Consider the following 22,278-nt stretch of genomic DNA (forward strand, 5'->3'; position numbering starts at 1 on the left):
GTTGAGTAACATCACAAGGTTTACAGACATTCCAATGGGAATACTATTCTCTATATGAACATGCAAAGAAAAAGAGCTTGTTTTTTTTTCCAAAAAGACCAACTAATAATTTCTAAATTATTTCTAAATTAAATTCGAAAAATTCAATCTCATTCTTAAGAAATTCTTTTAAAATATGAAATCAATTACAGATTAATTAGAGTATCTCTAAAATCTTGAAATAATTATCAAAATAAACTATAAAACAAGAATTGGAAACTCAAATGCTTATGGAGGGAAAGTTGTTGACCTGAATAAGTGAAAAAGCCAGGTAAGGCCAGCAAACCCAAGAACACATGCTCCATACAGAAGGGTCGGCCTCTCCAAGCTGACCAAACAGTAGAATGGGCTCAAGGGGAACCAGGTTTGGTTCTTTGAGAAGCCTGAAATGCAGACTTCTGCGTGAGTCTCCTAAATTTTAAATGTTGACTCAATTTGCAGAGGTAAACTAAACATATCCAAGGGCCATGCTTAGTCTATGGCCCACTTGTGGTTTGACATTTGCTGTTTCCAAACAGGTGGGAATAAAGCAAGTATTTGTATGCGAAACCTTTCCTTTCTTCATATCATGTGTTTCACAGAAAGCAGGCCCAACATGTAATAAAAATTGCTACTAAGGGTCATAATTCAATTAAACATACTTTTTTAAAAAATCATAATTCCACTTCAAGAATGTTTCCACTGCCTGTTAAAACTACAATCTATCTCTAGAATTCCTCCTCTAGATTGTTAATCAAATGGATAATGAGTTCCTAAGACTGCTGAAACTAAATTATTAACACAATTCCCATCTGTACTGTTACTAACTTCATGGGTTTTGATGTTTAAAGCTCTCATCTTGCTTATGCCAGGGCTCAGTGGATATAACAGATACACTGCAAGAGTCTGTCCTGCAGCTGACACCAAAAAAAGGCTCATGAGTTACTATTACTGTAATCAGGAAAACCCTGTTGGTAACAAACATCTGTTGACCTAATGACCTGGATGAAAACAGAAGGTGCAAAATCCTTAAAGGGTCAGACTCTACAGATGAAGTGACTTCACCATGAATAAATCTCTGAAGACTCTAAAGGAGTTATCGTTCAAGCCAACAGATATTGCCAATAATACTCCTTTTAACTTCTTAATCACACAGGTAGAGAAAAAGTCAGGTTAATACTATTGCAAAGGAGGGAGCTGATGGAAGTAGCTAGTGCTGATCAAACTCCAACTCTTCTAGAGATTACTTATTTTTGAGATAGGTGCATTTAGAAATTACACTTATTCACTCCATAGTTCTTCATCACAGATCGTATCAGAATCTCAAGGAAACTTCTAAATACACACGTCCAGGCCTTTCTCGATTTATTCCATCCAAATCTTCAGGGAACAGCCTAGGCTTGCAAACTTTTTTTATAAGTTTTCCCAAGTGATTGTGGTTTTCATCAGCACAATCTAGCCAAGAATTAGTGCAGCAACCACTCCAGTCTCATCTCTTACCCACATGGCCAATTCCTTCTCTTACTTGAGGATTTGAATAAAAAAGAAAAGTGTAAGAGGTAGAAGTCATCAAAACAGCATGAAATTTTCCTGGGTAAACAGTGGTAGAACAGGGACTAGTAAACTCAAAAGGCAACCTGATCTCATTATTTATAAACCACTTACTTTCCATCAAGACACTCTAGACTGGAGAGCAGAGTCTAGACTCTTATCTAAGAGGCTGTTTCTGCCAGAATAGGATACGATGTCAGTTAATTATTCGTTCTTCTCTCTTATTTCCCACTTAATCACCACCTTTCACTGTCGATCTGATTTCCTCAGAGTTCCTAAAATTGATATATAGGCTACCATGCCATCCACTTACTCTCTCAAAACAACAACTATTATCCCTGAAAACTGAAAAGCACCTTACCAAAATATATAAACTGAAGGAAAAAAAAGACAAAAACAAAAATCTCGGGACTTCTGTGGTGGTCCAGTGGCTGGGTCTCCAGGCTCCCAGTGTAGGGGCCTGGGTTCAATCCCTGGTCAGGAAACCAGATCCCGCATGCTGAAACTAAGACACAGCACAGCCAAATAAATAAATATTTTTAAAAAAAGAAAAAAAGAAAACAACACTCTTTTTGGCATTTCCCAATGGCCAAAATTCCAACTTGACCTACATTTTTCACCTGCTTTCTCCTTTTCCCATTTCCTTTACTCTCTTAAGCCTTGGGCAATGAGAGAGAAATCATTTTTAAATAAATCATTTTTTTTATAAAATATGAATTTGTTAATAGCAACGAGATTTCTATTATGTTGCAAAATGTTTACGTTATGTGTGAGTTTTAGGACAAGGTCTATTTCTAAGGCAAATTTTGCTTTACTGTGTTATTTTATGCCAATCAAAAAAAATTTGAGGGGGGGCAAAGTATTTGGAAAGTTTTACCTTTAACAAGTGCAGTGTTACCACAAATACCTGCCATAAACACATGAATGAATGCTTTACTCTCTAATACTTCTTTAGAAATATCATGTATAAAGTGAAATCTTAGACAATTAAGTTCTTTCAAAATACTTTCACTCAGGGAAGGCTGCAGCTTCCAAACACGGAAAACTGAGCCCACCTGTGAGAGTGGAGGGAGTTCCTGGCAGGGCTGCAGCAGTGGGACTTCAGCTGCTTCCTGGAGAAAGAGCAGGAGGGGCAGCTTTGCCATCACCAGCTCCCCATGCACAGCTGCAACCCGGCCAAGCAGCTCCCCGGGGCTGAGCGCGGGAGACTCCGAGGTGTACATGGCAAACCAAGTGGTCACCAGCACAAGTGAACGCCCTTGCTGGGAGTCAAACATGACCTGACCCTCTCGGCCGGATCTCAGAACCAGAGTCCTGGAGGGCTCAGGGCTCCAGGCCTGCTGCCTCCCAGGCCCACTTGCACTCAGCCGGCTCCCCCTCATGGGCACTGGGTCTCCTTCCTCCTCCCACCCACCCCCAGGGGCACCCATTTCCTGAGCCTCTGGAAGCAGCCACTCACATCAATTCACTCCCCCCAGGCCTTCATCATTTGTGGGCTCTGAGGCTACCACCCACTCCCAGGCATGTTCTGATGGGAAATCTTCCTTCTGGGGTAGACGGGTGGCTGGGAGACAGACCTTTGTCCTTTCTGTGGACACAGACACAAATCCCCCCCCTCCCCCGCATTGGCTTTGGGGTTGTTTCCATGGTAACAGGCCTTGATGGACACTGTTCAGTTTACCTATTTACATACTGTTACAAATAAAACACTTGTAGATTAAAAAAATGCTTCACAAATACTTTGTAAGTAAAGTTAGTTGAGTTATACCTTGTTCCTGGCTTCTATATTGGCATCGTACGAAAGCAGCTTTGCCGCGAGTGATATATTCTGGCAAAAGACAGCGTAGTGGAGAGCGGTGTTCCCACTCACATCCACGACATTGGGGTCGGCACCATGCTCCAGCAGAAGAGTCGCACACTCCTCCTCTTGGCATTCTACGGCCTGTCAGTGTTGTGCCAAGAAACAGAGTATCAATTCTAGGAATTCAAAGTAAACAGTCCACAAGCTTCACCAGTTTGCTATATCTAAATGAGATAAATTCATTTTTAGTCTCAGTAATTAAATCACATCCATCTCATGTGGACATGGTTCGCTGAACCATACCTTCATCAGCGCTGTCCTTTTTTCATTGTCACAGAGGTTAAGCTGGCATTTTCTCTCCAGGAGGAGAGTTACCACCGCTGAATGGCCATTGGCACAGGCCAAGTGGAGGGCAGTCCTACAAAAGCAAGAGGAGTTTTTAGGAAACTGTAGTGTAACTGTTTCAAAACAAACAATTGTTCCTGTGATTGAAAACATTCAATAGCATGCTATTCCTATCCCTCTAAAACAAATATTTTGTTTCCTTCTGGAGAAAGAACAGTATATATTAGTTTTAGCTCTTCTTACCACATTAATGAAAGAACAATCTAGTTGAATAGAATGAGCATGACCTTGAGATTCAGCTCAACTTGGGTTTGAATTTGACTTTCACTCTGTCACTTGTTAGCTGTCGCTCACCCTCTCTGTACCTCAATTTCCTCATTAACATAATGGAGAGAGAGTAGTAGTTATCTCACAGAACACCACCGTGATGCTTAAATGAGATCCATTCAAAGGATTTAGAACCATTCCTGGCACAGGTAACAGCTCAGTAATTGCTAGGTAATATTATCATACTTATTATCTGACAAGGACAACATCTCAATGAAGTCAAAGGTTATTACACATCCTTTGCAAATATATTTTGAATATTAGAGAAAACATTGTACTTCACTGATTCAGCATCCTCATTTTCTTACATTTTAACGTCTCTGACATTGGGATGAAATTTATACTTCATAACTTTACAGCTATAATTGGTAGCATTTTTGTTTATTTCTCATTTTTCCTGTTTGTCTAATTACCATAAGGTCTTTTTGTCTAAAGTTGCTTTTTTAATTGAAGTATAGATGATGTATATTGTATATTATTATATTTTATAGGTGCACAACATAGTGATTCACAATTTTTAAAGGTTATACTCCATTTAAAGTTATTATAAGATATTATCTATATTCCCTATGTTGTACAATATATCCTTATAGCTTGCAGGATTTTAATTCCCCCACCAGGGATCCAACCCCAGGCCCACAGCAGTGAGTCTTAACCACTGGACCGCCAGGGAATTCCCAAGATTCCCTTGACTTTTGAAAAGGCTGAAAGTTGTCAGAGGATACCAGTCCTCAAAAGAATTTTAAAAAAAGGTGAAAGTAAGAAATTATTTTTATTTGTGCCACATTCCTATTAGTGCCAGAAAGACAAGCCCTGTCTACTATTCCGACTTCCCTACAGACAGCTTGATCTACAGAGAGTTTTAAGTTTTTTGTTTGTTAAACCAACCTCCAGATTTCTTTTTCCTTTTCTTTTTTTTTTTTTTTGGTGCCAAAACTCAGGAAACTCCAGAATTCTTGCTTTTGAAATCATTCTTAGAAAGGTCTTTGGGGTGGGAGGGAGGCTCAGGACTAAGAGGATATATGTATACTTAATAACTGATTTACAATGTTGTTTAGCAGAAAGCAACACAACATTGTAAAGCAATTATTCGCCAATTAAAACAAAAAATTAAGGTTAAGAACCAGTAGAAATAGAAAGAAAAAGAAGGTCTCTGTCAGCACACACACAAAAAATGTATAAACAGGAATTTGTGTTTTCTTCTGGTACTTTTCTCACTGTGTGTATTTAAAATTTTTGATCCATACTCATCTGAAGCTTTTTTGTGAGATAAAAATCTAGTTACTTTTCTCTAAATAGTTACCAGGTTATTTCTCTACCATCTACACATAATTTACCTTTTCTAATAGAAAATGTCACCAGTATCAAGTTCTAAATTCTTACATATATTTAGGTGTTTGGGTAGTTGATAGTCTGTTCCATTCATTTATCTATCTTTTCAGTTGTTAGTAAATGAACACTTTGTGGGCACTTAGAGCACATTTTGATATCTAGAAGGGCAAATCTTCCTCTACTATACACAACTTTTAATTTCATCACAACAATTAAAGACAGCATATGTAACCCAATATCTTTAAAACCACGATATGTTGATTTGGTTTAAATATTGAAAGACCATACATCCTAAGAAAATGTCTTCCTATTCAAGGACACAGCCAACTTTCTACTTCAAAGCTTCTAAGGTCCTTCAGCAAAGAAAATATATACCTAGGCGTACACTGATGTAAAACGGATATTGAATTGTATCTGAAGAATTTTTAATCCAGAAGTTGATCTGGCATGGGAATTATTTTGTTCACTATGCAGTTTTCTATAATATATAACTTTACAGTATAAAAATGTGTACATTAAAAAATAAGATACTAACAACATCAGAAATCTGTCCACTGCCATGATCCACAATAGGCGATCCACGAAGAAGTATTTTCATAAATCACATGAGAAAAAATGTGAGAGCCAGGAGATTCCAGATTTCTTGAAAGCTATAGAACTTAAGAACTCTTACTCATGAGTACATCATGCTAACCCATGCATAATAACAAAAAGGAAGATGAAGAAGGGAAGAAAAAGATACTATTTATGTTTCACTTCATTACTCTGATTACCGACATTCAATTAAATGACTTCAAAACTTACCAGTAAAGTGCTCTATAAGGGAAATTATAAGTGGGTCTGAAACCAGCTAAGGCTTTTTGCTGCCTATAAAGTCTGCAGGGCGCTGGATCCCAGGAAGGTGTCCGCGAGCCTTGGAGAGGAAACTCACAGGAAGGACCTCTGCCAGGCCCCTCCACCCCGCTTACCTGTTCATCTTGTCCCTATCGTTCAGGCCATTCTTCCCCAGCAGCAGAATCTGCTGCACTTTGGCTACGTTCCCTACAATGGCAGCTTTGTGGATCTTTCCAAGGTCCTTGTCTCGGATGCGATACCCGGGCTGGGAGTTGATTCTATGACCGCCGTCTCTTCCCGGGCTGATGGAGGAGCCTAAGGGCGACTCGCCCTTCTTACTCCCGAAGCCAAAAATCTTCTTCATCACAGAGCCTACGGGCTTCAAACACACCTCACCTTCCCCTTGGCTCTTCACTGTCCCCTAAACCCAATACTAGTGCTACAGATAAGCCTAAGCAGTCCCCCCACAATATCCCAGTTCGGAAGCTCCGCGGTTTCCAATCTTGCAGCCCAGAAGAGTCGTAGCTAAGCGACGCTGCTGAACACAGTGCGCCTGCGCGCCTCGGAAGAGGGCGTTCCTGCGTGTAGGCACAGAGACCTGTCCGGTCATACTGCCCAGTGCGCATGTGCAAGGCCAGGCGGCTCAAGTCTGAGATTGACTGTAGGCGGTGCTAGGTACATTTCAATCAACGGTACCAGTTGGCTAAGCGTTCCCGGATGCTTAACAAAAGATAGACTCGCTGGTGAGAAAGCCGTCTTTGCAAGAGGTTGGGGCTGGAGCGGGGAGGAGCTTCAGGATGCTGAAAGCCTGTCCCCCAGAGCATTTTTAGGGCTCTCCTAAAAAGAAACACAAGACTCTAAATCTAGTTATCCCTCAGCTTATACCTTTCCACATCCCTCTTGGACCAGCGAAATTTAGCGAGTGTAACTACAGAAAACTGTCTTCATGGTTCCAGAAATTGTGGTAACAAGTATTATCAAGTGCAAATTTAGGGGAAACCAACTCAGGTTCTCCAGATGAAATGAAACCGCGTTTCTGCATCCCTCTGATCCTCCCAGGGCCCAGCCTCCATCTACACATTTTCTTCATTTTAATTTTTTGCTTTTATTTTTTTATTTTAATCTTATTAAAGATTAAATCTTTAATCAACCCAAGATTTATTTTGGAGCATAGTGTAACATTTGAGAACTTTAAAAACAAAATGATTATTCACGTGTCCGAGATAATCCATCTTTTCTCATCTAGTTTAAAATACCACTTTTTAACTCTGATGTTCTGTTTCTGGAGTTTTCCATTCTGTTCCATTGAATGCTCTGCTGATTCTAGCATAGGTAGTATATACAATATGTTTTAATCTTTTATAGGTCCAAAGTTCCTCTCCTTATTTGTCCTTTCCAGCATTCTCTTGGCAATGTTTATTTCTACATTATTTGAGATGACTTTTAATCACCATGCCAGTTAAAGGGAATTCTTAGTGAAATTTTTATTGAATTAGGTTAAGACAGGTAATTTTAACTTGACAATCGCTTTTATCAGTGTATCCATGTAGGTGTTGTCTCTGTCCTTCATTAACCTTTGGGTGCTTTTTTTTAATGTAAATCCTATACCCTTCTTGATGTATTTATATCTAAATCTGGGAATTTTAAAATTTTTACTGTGATAGTACATTATTTTTCATTATAATTTATGAATGATTACTGTTTTGATATCTGGGTATTCTTTTGACAACTAGAATGAACTTTTTAAATTATAATCTTGTCATAGGAAGCAAGAATTGAGTTTCTGGTGGTACTTAAGGAAGGCACAAACTGTTGGTATAGATTTCACCAGAAAGATGTAATACTGATAATATGCAGATTGTAAAAAATCAAACAAATGCAAACAAGATGGGCTTTTTTTTAACTGAAGTGTAGGACCATTGCTACAAATTAAAAAACATTTAATATAGCTAAATTTTACTAAAATCCTATTAGCCAGATTTTTCAGTAATTTGCTAACTAATGTGTGTGTGTGTGCGCACTCAGTTGTGTCGGACTCTAGGGACATCTTTTTTGTTTCCTCTTAATAGTCTCTTTGTTCATTTGCTTTATTCACCCAAATCTATTTCCCACTCCTAAATGTAATCATCATAATGGCCTTGCAGAATATTATCAACTCCATTTTTATGAAGCATCTTATGCTCTATACTTGTTCCATCCTCTTTAACATTTCCCAAACTTCAAATAATCTTTTCCCTTGCTTCCATCTGTCTGTAACTTGTGTTTCCATCTTTATTCCATTTCTTAGGAATAAAGCAAAACAGGTTGAATCCATACTGGTATGAACAGGTCAGTATATACAGAAACTCCTTTTAATGTGGTTGATCCAGTAGTTACAACAGGACTAAACCTAGTATTTGTGGGTGAAGCAGAAGCAGGCTCACAACAGTTAATAGAAAACAGGCTAACCCAAAACTCACCAAGTTCCTGTTCCATTTGTTAATGATTTGAAGTTAATGACTTTAAGACTTTTGATTAACCAAATTCAAAAGGAACAGATACCTCCATTGCTCAAGATGCACCAGCAAAATCTGAATGTATGGCAGCCTTATTTTACAGCAAGACAAATTAATTTACGTACTTATTCTTCAGAGGCCATTTAATGGCATTTTGTTCTTTGTAGACTGAATGAATTGACAACAAATTTTTGGGGATTAGTGACTCAGAAGCCAAGTGTCCAGACCTTCAGCAGAAATGGCTGCTGGAATGCACCAAAGAACTCTGAAAAGAGGCTAGGTCCCTGTTGAAGTGATGTCTGGTTCCAGGACAGCGTTTTCACTGATGAAAGAGCAATGAACAAAAATGAAAACAAAAAAATATTTCTCAGGGCTACCCAGCTTAGCTACACCAAATGGTTTTGGTGTGTGTGACTGGTATCAATTCTTGATCACCAAGCATTTGGTTCCTACAATAGCCCAACCAAAAAATTATCTTTTGTCTTCTGCCTCCACAGTATTCTCCAGGGTCACCTATGAGACCAGTAAAAACTATAGTGATATCTGAAAAAGACTCTTGACACTTCCTGAAGCAGCCTGAAAGGAGGGTCAAAGCCACTACCAAGCTGCAGGGAGATTAGAACTACACACCAGGACTTCAGGTAGGTTGTCAAGATTTGGTTTACTCTACTGTTTTTGTATAGACCAAGATACTCAAGGAGTCTTCATTAGGTCATCTCTAAGCTTCTGTATTTCCTTGGTCAAATGCTGTCTGGATCCCCAAGCAACTGAAACCTAAGATTTCCCATTCCCAATTTCTATGGAAAACAGATGCCCTCTAGAAAGTTGTTGCCTAGAACACCCACAACTGAGACTCCCACTAAGCCTATCTAAGATTCAAATACCCTGGTGGTGAATAAGCATATGACTGGAAAACAATATAGAGGTAAGAACTTATTAATATAACAAAAACTACACAAATCAATGAGAAATGATATGGATTATTAATAAATGGTTTGGGAAAAATCAATTACTGATAAGAAGTAACTACACATCTCAAGGTATCACCAAAATAAACTCCAGGTTAGTTAAATGTTTAGTCTTTTTAATAAAAACCATTAAATATTTTAGAAGAAAATATGGATGAGTGGTATTATTTATGTTTAGAAGATCTTTCCAAAAAATGGAAATTATTTGGCCACATAAAACTTGAGACCAAAAAATGTAGTATAAATCCAAATATAGAAAAGGAATTAACATACGTAAATAATGAAACATTCTTAGCTTACAATTAAGGAACAACTTTTTTTTTCTTTAATGATCAAAGGATACCATCAGTTCACAAATTAACCATGGGTACTAGAAATTTTCTACTCTTATTTGACATGGATAGTAGTTCAATTTCATCAACTTGCCTCAAGACATTCGCTCTTCAGTTCTGTGATAATTTAATCCACTGGGATCTTGATATTCTCACTGCCTTACAGCTCATCAAATTTACCCATTAAGTGGATGACTTCATACTGATGGTACTAGGCGCATAGGAAATAGGATATAGTTTGAAGGTCCTGGTAAAAATTTATTTGAGAATTTATGTTAACCCACTTAAAAAAAACAAATCAGCATTATCCATTTAAAGAAATACTTACCCCCCAAATTAAGCACAAATCTAAACTATCACCTTGGCATCACAAATTTTTACAAAATACATATTTACAAAATATAATGTTAACAGTATAATCAGTTCTAACAGTGACCAACAGCTTTGGTGGATAAATCAACTTTGTGATTTAGGGTAATAAGAAGTATAGTAACAGCTCACTTTTCTTAAAAACGGTTTATTTTTATTTTTTTTTATTTTTTTTTAAAACGGTTTATTTTTAAAAGGTGTATTTTTTTAAAATAAAATCTAACCAAAGGAGATATTTTATTTTCTGTGTACTCCTCCAACACAACCGTTTCTTCAAATCTTGTACAAGGATTTGAGATTTTATGACACCAAGAAGCAGCATGAACTTAAGAATCTTAAAATCTAACAAGGATGAAAAAGCATACAGAAAGTGGAACCAAACCACAGCACCGGTAAGCACTTGCCCATCTGTCAACTTCTCAAACAGGGAAAAAATAAAAATCACATTGAAAGTGAGTGTTAGCCGCTCAGTCGTGTCCGATTCTTGTAACCCCATGGACTGTAGCTTGCCAGGCTCCTCTGTCCAGGCAAGAATACTGGAGTGGGTAGCCCTTCCCTTCTCGTAGGGGATCTTCCCAACCTAGGGATCGAACCCAGGTCTCCTGCATTGCAGGCAAATTCTTTACCATCTGAGCCACTAGGGAAGGCCAAAATTTTGATAAATTTTGAAGTTGGTTTTCTTTGTGCTATAACAGTATAAAACACTATCTTTCACCAAAGTTAAAAATTAAAAACTGTGAAACTTTTGGCCTCTCATTGTTAATACTGACAACATCCTTCTACTTGGCAGGTACTATGCTTCCTCACCACCAGGGAACACTTCACCAGGCTTTGCAAAGTTTGATTCACAAATTTCTTAACAATCGTTCAGTTATTTCATATTTTTTACTACAGTGGATTTAGGTTTCTTTTTGAATAATGATGCGTATTTCCTAATAATATAAAAAGTCTCTCTTGTTCTTCCTGGAAATGCTTTAGCAACTGTCTTCTTCCTCCATCTTCTCCAACATCTGCATCTTTCATCCCCTAGTTCAGAATTTCTAGGAGAGCTATACAGACATTACTAACATCTCAAGTTTACTAACAACTAGTCTTTAACATGTGAAAGGAGGCAACTGGTGGATAAAAATAAAATACCTCTTGTGTGAAATCAACCCATAATACCTTAAGGAATTTCACATGCTACAGGTCTTCCAAGTTCTCTTTTTATCCACTTAACAGAGCCTTCTATGTACAAGATACTGTTAGCCTGGCACTCAATCCTACCTTGCATATTTTATCTTCTACTACTATATATAAAATAAACAAGGACTTACTGTATAGCACAGGGAATTATACTGTATCTTGTAGCAACTTATAATGAAAAGGAAGCTGAAAAAGTATATATATCTATATAACTGAATCACTTTACTGTATACTTGAAACTAATACATTGTGAATTAACTATACTTCAACAAAAATTTAGAAAGTACAAAGACAGCAGAAGCTGTGTTAGTTTTTCACACATGTATCCCATACATGATTATGATGGAAACTACACAAATAGTTCGATTCTGAAAAATCTTATGAATTGTATCACCCAAAAGTGTTCAAACAAAAATCTGTTAATATATGTAATCACTATTTTTGACTCATGGAATATAATTAGAAGGCAACACCATCTCCCACTACCCTTTGAAATATTCAGAGGTTCTTCTCCCAGCCCAGGTTGAAAAACCTTACTCTCAAATAATAAAAAGTCCAGAATTGCTTTAACTCACAAAGTACTTAAAAAGAATTTCCAGTCTCTAACTATAAAAACAAACCAAGTCAGGGTTAACCAGCTTGGCCACACTACAGGATGCCCATGTGCAATAAGGGTGGAAGGCAGGCATGGTCCTCTTTAGCTTTCCTGCCTAATTCCATTCTTCCTCCGTTAGCTGGCCGTTTATGGTTTCCAACCTGCCAGGATCAAAACTGCAGGGAGTAGCAGAGTTATGTGAGATGGTTTTGAGCAGTCTGGATCTGGCAGTTATTTTAAAGCTATTACTCTCAGTGGTATTTCTGTGCCCGCAGTTTTCTCACCTGTAACTCCGTTGACCTAAGTGTGTGTAATCCACTCTGTTGACTTTTCTTCTTAGCTCTTAAGGAATCCAGAGCACCATTTCAGATTATCCTTTTCCGGGGCCCGTCCACACCTCTAAGTGCCCTTCTGTATAGTATGTAACATGGATCCTCCAACATGGCTCACTTTCTCTCTAGACCAACATTTGGTCCTCCGTAAGCATTCAAAAGGAATTTGTCAAAGCAAGTGCAGAAAATGCACAACAGTCTCAATACATTAGCAGTTCTTCTCCCGTCCTGAGCCAGAGTTACAAGTTTCTTTAGATTCCAGGTTCCCTGGGCATGTTACACACCTGCTTCCAGAACTGCAGAAAATTGGATTCCTATCAAGCTCCCCAAACTAGGTTTTACAACCTCTCTCTCTCTAGCCCTCCCTCTTCGGCAGCTCTGTAACCTTTTTTCATGAAATGCCTTCTCAAATTTATAACAGATTAGCCACCCATTATATTCCTGTATGAAGCACTGATACATAACTTAATTAAGTTTCTATTTTAAAAGACAGAAGGGGGTATAGGGGAATTACACTCTTGCCTAAAAGAACAGGGATTAGCGTGACAGAATAGAGGCAAGGGAGAATTTGCATAGAAATAAAAACCTCAGTTCAAACGTATCAACTCTCCAAAGTTTATGTCCATGACTAAGTGTTGTTTCTTTCAATCCAAAGATCAAGTCTACATTCCAACATATTTTATTAAAATATTACATACTTACATTAAAAAATATGCTTATAACTAGGCAGACTGAAATAATTCAGTATTTACTTTTAAAATGAGTATGAACAAATACAAAGAATATCTAAAAATAAAACACATATCAATTATCAAAAGTAGGTACAGGTTACTTGTAAAACTCTGGCACTGTGGTAGCTTTGAACAGATAGCTTTGAAAAGTTTGAGTCCTCTTGAGGTCTATCCTTATGAAGCTAATTTGAGTGGAATGTGATTCAGAATAAGTTGGAAAACTCACGTTCAGCATGTTGAGGGGAGGAGACTGATGAATCATCTCAAAAAAGCAGCTATAAATCTGGACAAACTGTTGAATAAAATAGCCATCTCAGCACTCTGGAAATGAACTGAATATCTACAACAAACTAAGAAGTGCTTACTCCTGATAACCAGTTCAGGAAAGAACTTGTGAGCCTGTGGGCTTCCAGTGCTGCCACATCCTGGACCAAGCCTTCGGGCGCAGCAGTTCAACCAGGGTGACGGCAGATCCTGGGAACAAGGCCTGCTGCCACTGCCGGAAGGGACTCACCTGACTTGATGCACTGTAAAATGGTGAGCTCAAGCTGTAAGCAAACAGGGTTCGCTGAGATTCTAGTCCTATGTGGGGCAAACAACAGAGTAGCGAGGGATTTCACTGGAAGTTCTGGGAGGGAAGAAGACAGCCATCTGGGTTGATAAGCACTTCTAAATACTCTGGATTTACAGGCATGCAGAGCATCCACATACTCACAGTTGCCCAAACCTGCACACATGCACAAGGGAGAAGGAAAAAGCCCACCAGAAAGCAAAGACCAGGCAAGACTCGCAAATGAGCTGAACACTGAATGTACTTGCCAGCCCGCATAGATCCACTGGCAGAGTGGAGGCCTGACTGATGGGGTTTGAACACAACCTCTGTCCAATCCTTTGGCTAAATACTAAGCTATGCAGTCACAGCAGAAACTGTTAGGAAGCAAGCGTTAACATTTTTTAAAAAAAGGAGCAGACACACCAGTGGCTGCACACTGTCATGGAGACAGATTTCACAAATTTACTGATGGCAAATTACTAAACAAGAACAAACCTCTAGTGAAAAATTTCAGAATCAGTAATTGCTACATTATCTGAAATTCAACAAGATTACAAAGAAAGAAGAAAATGTACCCTTATTGAGGAAGAAAAGCATTCAGCTGGAACTCAGTGTCTCCAGATGCTGGAGTTAGCAAAGATTTAAAAGCAGCTATTATGAGCATGCTCAAAGAACTAATGAAAGTCATGTTTAAAGAATTAATGAGACCTATGATGAAAATGATGCAATGCATAAAGAATCTCAATAAAGAGATACAAAGTATAGGAAAGAACCAAATACAAACTCAGCTGAAAAATGTAAGATGTAAAATGAAAAATTCAGTTGAAAGAAGAATCAGTAAACCTGAAGAATCAACAGAAAGTATTCAATCTGAAGGAGAGAGAGAAGCAATGAAGAAAATGAACAAAGCTTCAGAAACTACATCAACATCAAGTATATCAACACGTGTGAAAAAGAATCCCAGAAGGAGAAGAGAAAAGGCAAATAAATATATTTGAAGAAATAATTGCCCCAGACTTCTCAAATCTAATAAAAAACATTTATCCATAGATCCAAGAAGCTCAATAAAAAACATTTATCCATAGATCCAAGAAGCTCAACAAATCCCAAGTAGGAAAGCCTCAAGGAGATCCACACTTAATACACATCAGAGTCAAACTGTTAAAAAGACAAGGCTAAGGGAAACTTCTTGAAAGCAGCAATAGCTGTTTACTATTAACATAATCATTACCATTGACACTGACTTCTCACCAAAAATAATGGAGGTCAGGGGTTTGTGAGATGACATGTTCAAAGTATTTAAAGAATAAACTCTTAACTAATCATGTACTCCATATCCAGCAAAAATATTCATAAAAAAACAAAAGGCAAAATAAAGACACCCCCAGATAAAGACTGAGGATTTAAGATTATATAAAGCAGTAGTTATGTCACTGTACTCTCAAGTTGTTATAAGACATACAAATGTAACACGACAACTATAGCACAAAGAAGAGAAAAAAAGGAGCTATATTAGAACAAAGTTACTACATTTTTACAGAATTAAATTTGCATTATTTTGAAGTAGACTGTAATTAAGAGTGATAAATGCATATCATCATCCCTAGAGCAACTGCTAAGACAGAACTCCGACGAGGAGGAATAGGGAATTCCCTGGTGGTCCAGTGGGTAGGACTCTGTGCTGTCACTGCCAAGGGCCTGGGTTCAATCCTTGGTTGGGGAAATAAGATCCCATAAGGCATGTCACACAGCCAGGAAAAAAAAAGGAAAATGAAGAGAGGGAATCCCTTGAGATATGAGAAAAACAATAAACAGCAAAATGGCAGATGTAAAAGCAACTATGTAAGTATTAAATATGAATGAATTAAACACTATTCAAATAACAGAGATTATACACTGGATTTAAAAAAAACAACAACACAAGATTCATGTGATAAAGGACTTGTCTTCAGAATATGTGATCTCTTACAACACAGAAGACAACAAACCAAAGCAGGGAGGGAGGATCTGAATGGACATTTCTCCAAAGAGGACATACAAAAGACCAAAAGTCTAGCAGAGGATACTCAAAATCACCAGTCCAAGGGCAACGTAAATTGAATCTATGATGAGACTCTACTTCGCACCCACTAAATGACTCTGTCAAACAGACAAGACTGTAAGAAACATACAAGATATGGATAAACTGGAACATTTCATACACTGGTAGTTGGAACATGAAATTATATAATTATATAGTTACTTTTAAAACAGTTCATCAGGTTCTTAAGAAGTTAAACAGAAACTCAGCACCTCAGGCAGCAATTTCTGGAAGTCTACCTATAGAAATGAAAATGTGTCCACACAAGGACATGTATACACACATACATAAACAGACAGGGGGCAGGGAGGAGAGGAGAAAGGGAGGAAGGGCCAGAAGAAACTGAGGCAAATGAAAACAGTGAATCTGAGTCAAGAGTATAAGGGAAATCCGTGTATTATTCTGATAATGTTTCTCTAAGGTTGAAAGTACATCAAAATTTTAAATTACCCAAACAAAAGGGCAAGAATATCATGTAGCAAGCTCCGTCTATCAACCTCAATGAAGACGATAAACAGTTTAAAAGTTACTAGAAAACTATAGGTAATTTTAATAAAATCACTTCAAGAATATAATTTGGTTGTAAAACCAATACAATGTGCTCTAAAATAATTTTTCTACTGAGCTAAATAAAGTCATCTGTAAATCCTGTACCAACATATTAATATTTGCAAAATCTGACTGAAAAGTAAACACAACTTGCCATTTCTAACACAGAGTAACTCAAAAGTTCACTCTGAAGGGGACTGAGTTTTTGGTTTTATTTTGGTTTCATTGCCAAGCATAATTACATTGTTATTCAGAATTCGAGGTGTGTTACTTGTTTATTTAACAAAATACTGTTGCTCTGAAATAAACTTCATTTTCAGAGTGATAGTAATGTTTAAAAAAAAATCATGAAAATGAAAGCTGCATTTTTTAAAAGTTATAATCATTTAAATTCTGATTGTATCTGTAGGTTCTCAATTCTCCACTCTTATTTTTTTAAGAAAACACTTTATATATGGTCAATCTAGATCATAATTAAGTGCATCTTAATGAAGTTTCCACTAATGAACGTAGAACTACGATGTACCAATAGCCAAAGAGCATCATTTCTTTATCAAAGATAAATGGTACTATCTAGAAACAAAGACAATCCTTCATGAATTTTACTTTGCTAAGTAAAAATACCTCCCAAGAGCTAAAGGCACACTTTCTATTCACATCTAACACGGTAAACAACCATAAAATCTTTACTTATTTTCAACTTAATAACCAATTGACACTTCTCAAACAAGCTGTTTTCAATCCTGATAGCTCTTTATTTTCTTTAATAAATTTGCTATTTGCAATAGGTGTCCATCATGAGAATAATCAAAATTAGGTGAATGTGACAAAAGACTGACAAAGTGTTTCACACCTCTGAATAATACCGAGTCAAGAATGGGAGAGAGTTGCAAAATAAGACTACTTCAATGCTACTTATGGTCTTGCAGTAAAACCAGCAACACATCCATTTCAAGAGCTATCATCTCACTTCCAACTTCTTCCCCTCAAGAACAATTTGAATCTCTTTGGCATCCAAAGTCTCGTAGGTCAATAAAGCTTCTGCCAGATTCTTGTGCTCTTTCGCATGAGTCTTCAAGATATGTTTTGCTCGCTCATATGAATCCTGAAATACAAGCAGATATGTAAAAGGCAGAAACCTTAGAAGCAAAACCATAAATGGGAAAAGAAAACCCTTTATGTACTCTAAAAAAATATATAAGATCTACTGATTTCTATCTATAAAACATAAAAGCATTTAAAAGCTTGGTTCCCTGACAGTAACTTTCATACTTTCCAGTGTTGTATTTTTAACCTCCAAATCTATCCTATAAGTAACCAAGGTCCACTTACACAAAAAGCTACTTAAGAAACAAAAGTATACACTACCCATCTGCTTTCTGAGTAAGGTCTGTAAACACAGAAATCTATTTCTTTATTCAATATACTTGCTAAAAGTAAAGGGGGTTTGTTCATTTTGTCCCTTAACATTTCACCAATTTACTCAATCTAGAATGGCCAGAAAAGATACACATTTCCATTCTTTTACTTGGTAACACACTCACTTCGCGACACTGTAACAGTCTATCACTAGAGGTGATCTTTGACTTTCAAACATTTTTTGCAACCCACCTTGAACTTATCACTTAAATTCTTCAATTCTCTTTTCAAAGTGAGTCTGGATTAAGTTTATCAGTTTATGAATAACGGCAATAATAACAGTTCATTTTTGACAGTATCACATTTGCCTGTACAAATGTATTTGAATAGCTAATCATTCTCGCCTTTATAAAAATGGGTAGAAAATGTAAAAATGAATTTACCAAAACCAAGAAACCAGGTGTATAAATGTAATACAATTACTAGACACTGTGAACATAACCATAATGTCCAAATGAAATAACCACATTAAATATATAAATTATTAGAAATATATTATGGAATATTATAGCTAAAAATCAAGGATTAGCAGTAAGTTTAAAAACTTCCTTGGAATGAACCCCTTACTTTATAACATGTAAGACTATAAGGTTTCACACTTTCAAGGCTCATGTGAACCTGGGGCTTCCCTAGTGGCTCAGATGATAAAAAATCTGCCTACAATGCTGGAGACCAGGTTCAATCCCTGGGTTGGGGGGATCCCCTGGAAAAGGGAATGGCAACCCACTCTACTATTCATGCCTGGAGAATCCCACGGACAGAGGAGACTGGCAGGCTACAGTCCATGGGCTTGCAAAGACTCAGATGCGACTGAGCAGCTATACTACCTAACACATAATACCAAAGTAAGCCTGCCATCTAGTGGAAAGAATACCTACTGTACTTCAGGAGCAATGGTGCCCCTATTAACTTTATGAGATATACTGACATTTCTAAAGAACAGTGGAACTTTAGCTATTTTGCATACACCCAAATATTCAGGCACATTTTGACTAAACAGATAAACATTAAAAAAGAAAAGATTATTACCCTCAAAAGGATTCTGATTTCCTGTTCAATAGCAGATTGAGTTTCTGGACTCAGTTTCCCTGTATCACTGTAGGTCATAACTCCAAGCTAAAATCAATGAAAAGAAAGAAATTCAACATAAAAACCTCCAACTAATGTATGTAACAGAGAGAGGACTATACCATAAATAAGAAAATAAGTATCACGGGAGCGAGGAAAACTTACAATATAAAAATGCCCTTGAGGGCAAAAAAAATTCATTCTTCTTCTGAAAGTATAAGAAGTGAAAGTCACTCAGTCGCGTCCAACTCTTTGCGACCCCATGAACTATAGTCCATGGAATTCTCCAGGCCAGAATACGGGAGTGGGTAGCCTTTCCCTTCTCCAGGGGATCTTCCCAACCCAGGGATCAAACCCAGGTCTCCCGTATTGCAGGCAGATTCTTTACCAGTTGAGCCACAAAAGAAAGTATAATACTAAAATGTACAGAGACAATTTTAAAACCCAAGTATGGTTCTGAGTGGGCTTCCAGTTGGCGCTAGTGGTAAAGAACCTGCCTGCCAATGCAGGAGATGGGACATGGGTTCAATCCTGGGTCGAGAAGATCCTCTGGAGGAGGGCATGGCAATCCACTCCAGTATCCTTGCCTGGAGAATCCCATGGACAGAGGAGCCTGGTAGGCTATAGTCCACAGTGTGGCATAGAGGCGGACATGACTGAAGCAACTTAGCATGCATGGTTCTGAGCACCTTCTTGGAAAACTTTAGCAGCTATTCTAGTCCAGAAATTCAGTCACAGTATATTGGATTGCTTCATGGAGCCACAGTGATAAAGCAGATATGTAGAGTATGTGGAAAGAGCAAATTAAGCAAGCTCAACAAGTAGATCTTTGACATCATATGAACAGAAAGAGCTAAAGAATTTATATTATCATTTGGTTAATTCACGAATAACTGTTACTGTCTGAGCAGCTGGAATAGATAGAATGTGTGCCATTTCTCAGAAAATGAGGTTTAGTTTATAAAGTAAGCTTTGTCAAATCCATTTGGAATGAAACAGGAAAATCTATCAATTTATAATAGAACCCTCTCTCAGAAAGAGACACTCTTCACATCATCATGTGATACATGAGGGAGGGTTAAAATGAGCTATTACCTTTTCACTCATTCCAAATTTGGTGACCATGCGCTTTGCTATTTTGGTTGCATTATCAAAATCACTGGAAGCACCTAAAATTTTTAAATATACATAGAACTCAAGTTAAAAAAAAAATCTTTAAACGAATAAACACAATTTAAACTAAAGCCATGATTTACAGTAACCTGTTGTAATATGGTCACTTCCGAATATAAGCTCCTCTGCCACTCTTCCTCCCATGCTGACGTCCATCTGGGCAAGCAGTTGAGCTCTAGTTTCATTCCACCGATCATTCTCAGGCAACAGGGACACCTCGACAATTGAAAAACAAAGAAAAAATTCACACACAATTTTGAAACACATATTAATAACCCGAATTATCATTTGTCTCTCTTACTTAATACCATGATGCTGAAAACTCAGCAACATTTCATAGAGACAGTCATGGTGAATGATGACCAAACCAGAAATGTATAAAATGAGGAAAGCAGAAGTGCATTTTATAAATAAGTAGTTAATGCTGCAATACAACCATCTGTCCTTCGCTGAATAAAAATATTTAAAATGTCTATAATTAGAAAGATATGAAAATGAAATTTATGCTCAATGAGACAAAACTTAGAAAAACAACTGAACCAGTCATTATGATACATAATTTCTTCTGAGGGGAAAAGAGCAACTACACATTTAAGAATTATATTTTGTTCTCATTACTGAATTAAATTTCATAATTTAAATATACTACCTGAAATATTAAAGATATCCTTTATTAGCAGATAAATTTCACACATATGTCTGAATTCAAGACAGTTGAGGAAGTTAAAGTATCAACAAACTTAGGAAGTTGCTGCATTTTCTTTTGAAATGTTTTCATCAGTAATTTCCTTCATAAGGTACTAGGGAGTATTATCCGAAAGAAAAGAAAAACTAAAGATACTCACATGTCCAAGTGTTGGCCCTCGAGGCATGATTGTAGCTTTGTTGATAGGCATTGCATCTTTAGTGTAATATGCAATAATAGCATGACCAGATTCATGATAAGCTGTGATCGTTTTGTTTTTATTATCAATTTCCACACTTCTACGCTCAGGCCCTAAGAATAAAAATTTACTTAGTAAAATACTCTATTAGGAAGGAATATTTAAGTGAATGAAGCTCATATGCCTCAAAGTCATTCTTAGAGTAATATGATTTAATATCATTAATATTTTGAAACATCATAGAAGTTTAAAGAATGAGTAGACTCCACTCTACAACACATGTAAACCATAATTTGTCAACTGAAAACCAAATTCTAAGAACTATAATCTTACTCCTTGTATCAAAAGGAAAAAACTATTTCTAGAAAATAAACTTCTAACAGGAATATCGTAACAACTTGTTTTGAAGCCAATTTAAATAATCTTTATTTTAATTTCCTTTTGGCTGTGCTGGGTCTTTGCTGCTGTGTGGGCTTTTCTCTAGTTGTGGCAAGCGGGGACTACTCTCCAGTTGTGGTGCACAGGTTTCTCAAAGCAATGGCTTCTCTCGTTGCAGAGCTCAGGTTCTGTGCTTCAGTAGTTGTGGCATGCGGGCTCAGTAGTCGTGGCTCCTGGGCTCTAGAGCACAGGCTCAGTAGTTGTGGCACATGGGCTTGTGGGATCTTCCCAGATCAGGGATTGAAACTGTGTCTCCTGTATTGGCAAGTGGCTTCTTTACCACTGACCCACCAGGGAAGCCCCTTGAAGCCAATTTAAGGTTTAAAATAAAACTTAAATACTGAAAAACAGTATTTAACTATTAAAAGTAATAGTTTTACTTTTAACTATTAGAAGTAATAGTAATTAAGTAAAAAGGTTAACTATTCTTTAATCAGCAATATCAGGTAAGAAGAAAAACATGGCACCTTCAAAGAGTATAATATACGATGTATTTGTTCTGTAAGAGGCCAAACTTTGTGCTATGTTTGAGTATGTATTTGCATGTTTCTATACCTTTCTTTTTTATAACCTTTCTCTCAAAATTAAGAATTTTTTCTCTAACATAATGAACATCATAACACAGGGAAAAAGAGAAAAGAAACCTACCCATCAGGATTTTATCTTTGGAAAACTCTAGTTCCTTCATAGTAACCATTTCTTTTCCATCAACAGCTGCCTTTAATGCAGCCTGGTTCACAAGATTCTCCAACTCTGCTCCAGAAAAGCCAACGGTACCTCGAGCTATGATTTCTGGATCAACAGCTATATGCAGACAGAACACAACATTGAAATTTCAAAAGCAATAATAAAAAGCTCTGCATAAAGAACTCACTTTACAAAAGAAAAAAGAAAATAGC

The 22,278-nt window shown here is 37.2% G+C and overlaps 2 protein-coding genes and 1 long non-coding RNA gene across 27 annotated transcripts in view; 1 reads left to right on the forward strand and 2 right to left on the reverse strand.

The window, feature by feature from the left end:
- LOC145531520 (ankyrin repeat domain-containing protein 26-like) overlaps nt 1-6,729 on the reverse strand; it is a 71,524-nt gene extending 64,795 nt beyond the window's left edge. For all 9 annotated transcript variants that reach the window (XM_081554138.1, XM_081554139.1, XM_081554137.1 and 6 more), the window contains exons 1-3: nt 6,343-6,729; nt 3,674-3,788; nt 3,338-3,511 (exon numbers count right to left, since the gene is read on the reverse strand). In XM_081554138.1, coding sequence (XP_081410264.1) covers nt 3,338-3,511; nt 3,674-3,788; nt 6,343-6,572 — 519 coding nt within the window. In that variant the 5' untranslated portion in view covers nt 6,573-6,729. The remainder of the gene's footprint in view (nt 1-3,337; nt 3,512-3,673; nt 3,789-6,342) is intronic.
- Nucleotides 6,730-6,825: 96 nt separating this feature from the next.
- LOC145531527 (uncharacterized) lies at nt 6,826-10,834 on the forward strand. Its single transcript, XR_014072508.1, has 3 exons — nt 6,826-6,951; nt 9,201-9,344; nt 10,662-10,834. It is a non-coding gene; the product is annotated as an uncharacterized LOC145531527 (long non-coding RNA).
- Nucleotides 10,835-17,129: 6,295 nt separating this feature from the next.
- The window catches only part of YME1L1 (YME1 like 1 ATPase), a 28,018-nt gene continuing 22,869 nt past the window's right edge, over nt 17,130-22,278 (reverse strand). For 11 of the 17 annotated variants that reach the window (XM_081554161.1, XM_081554166.1, XM_081554165.1 and 8 more), the window contains 6 exons: nt 22,028-22,183; nt 20,903-21,054; nt 20,147-20,273; nt 19,980-20,053; nt 18,846-18,932; nt 17,130-17,502 (listed from right to left, as the gene is read on the reverse strand). In XM_081554161.1, coding sequence (XP_081410287.1) covers nt 17,359-17,502; nt 18,846-18,932; nt 19,980-20,053; nt 20,147-20,273; nt 20,903-21,054; nt 22,028-22,183 — 740 coding nt within the window. In that variant the 3' untranslated portion in view covers nt 17,130-17,358. Of the gene's footprint in view, nt 17,503-18,845; nt 18,933-19,979; nt 20,054-20,140; nt 20,274-20,902; nt 21,055-22,027; nt 22,184-22,278 lie in introns of all 17 variants that reach the window. The other 6 variants (XM_081554156.1, XM_081554158.1, XM_081554157.1 and 3 more) reach the window with 1 other exon arrangement.

Source organism: Giraffa tippelskirchi, chromosome 13 (genome assembly GCF_054371585.1).
Source record: "Giraffa tippelskirchi isolate mGirTip1 chromosome 13, T2T-mGirTip1v1.2.pri, whole genome shotgun sequence".
Classification (NCBI taxonomy): Eukaryota; Metazoa; Chordata; class Mammalia; order Artiodactyla; family Giraffidae; genus Giraffa; species Giraffa tippelskirchi.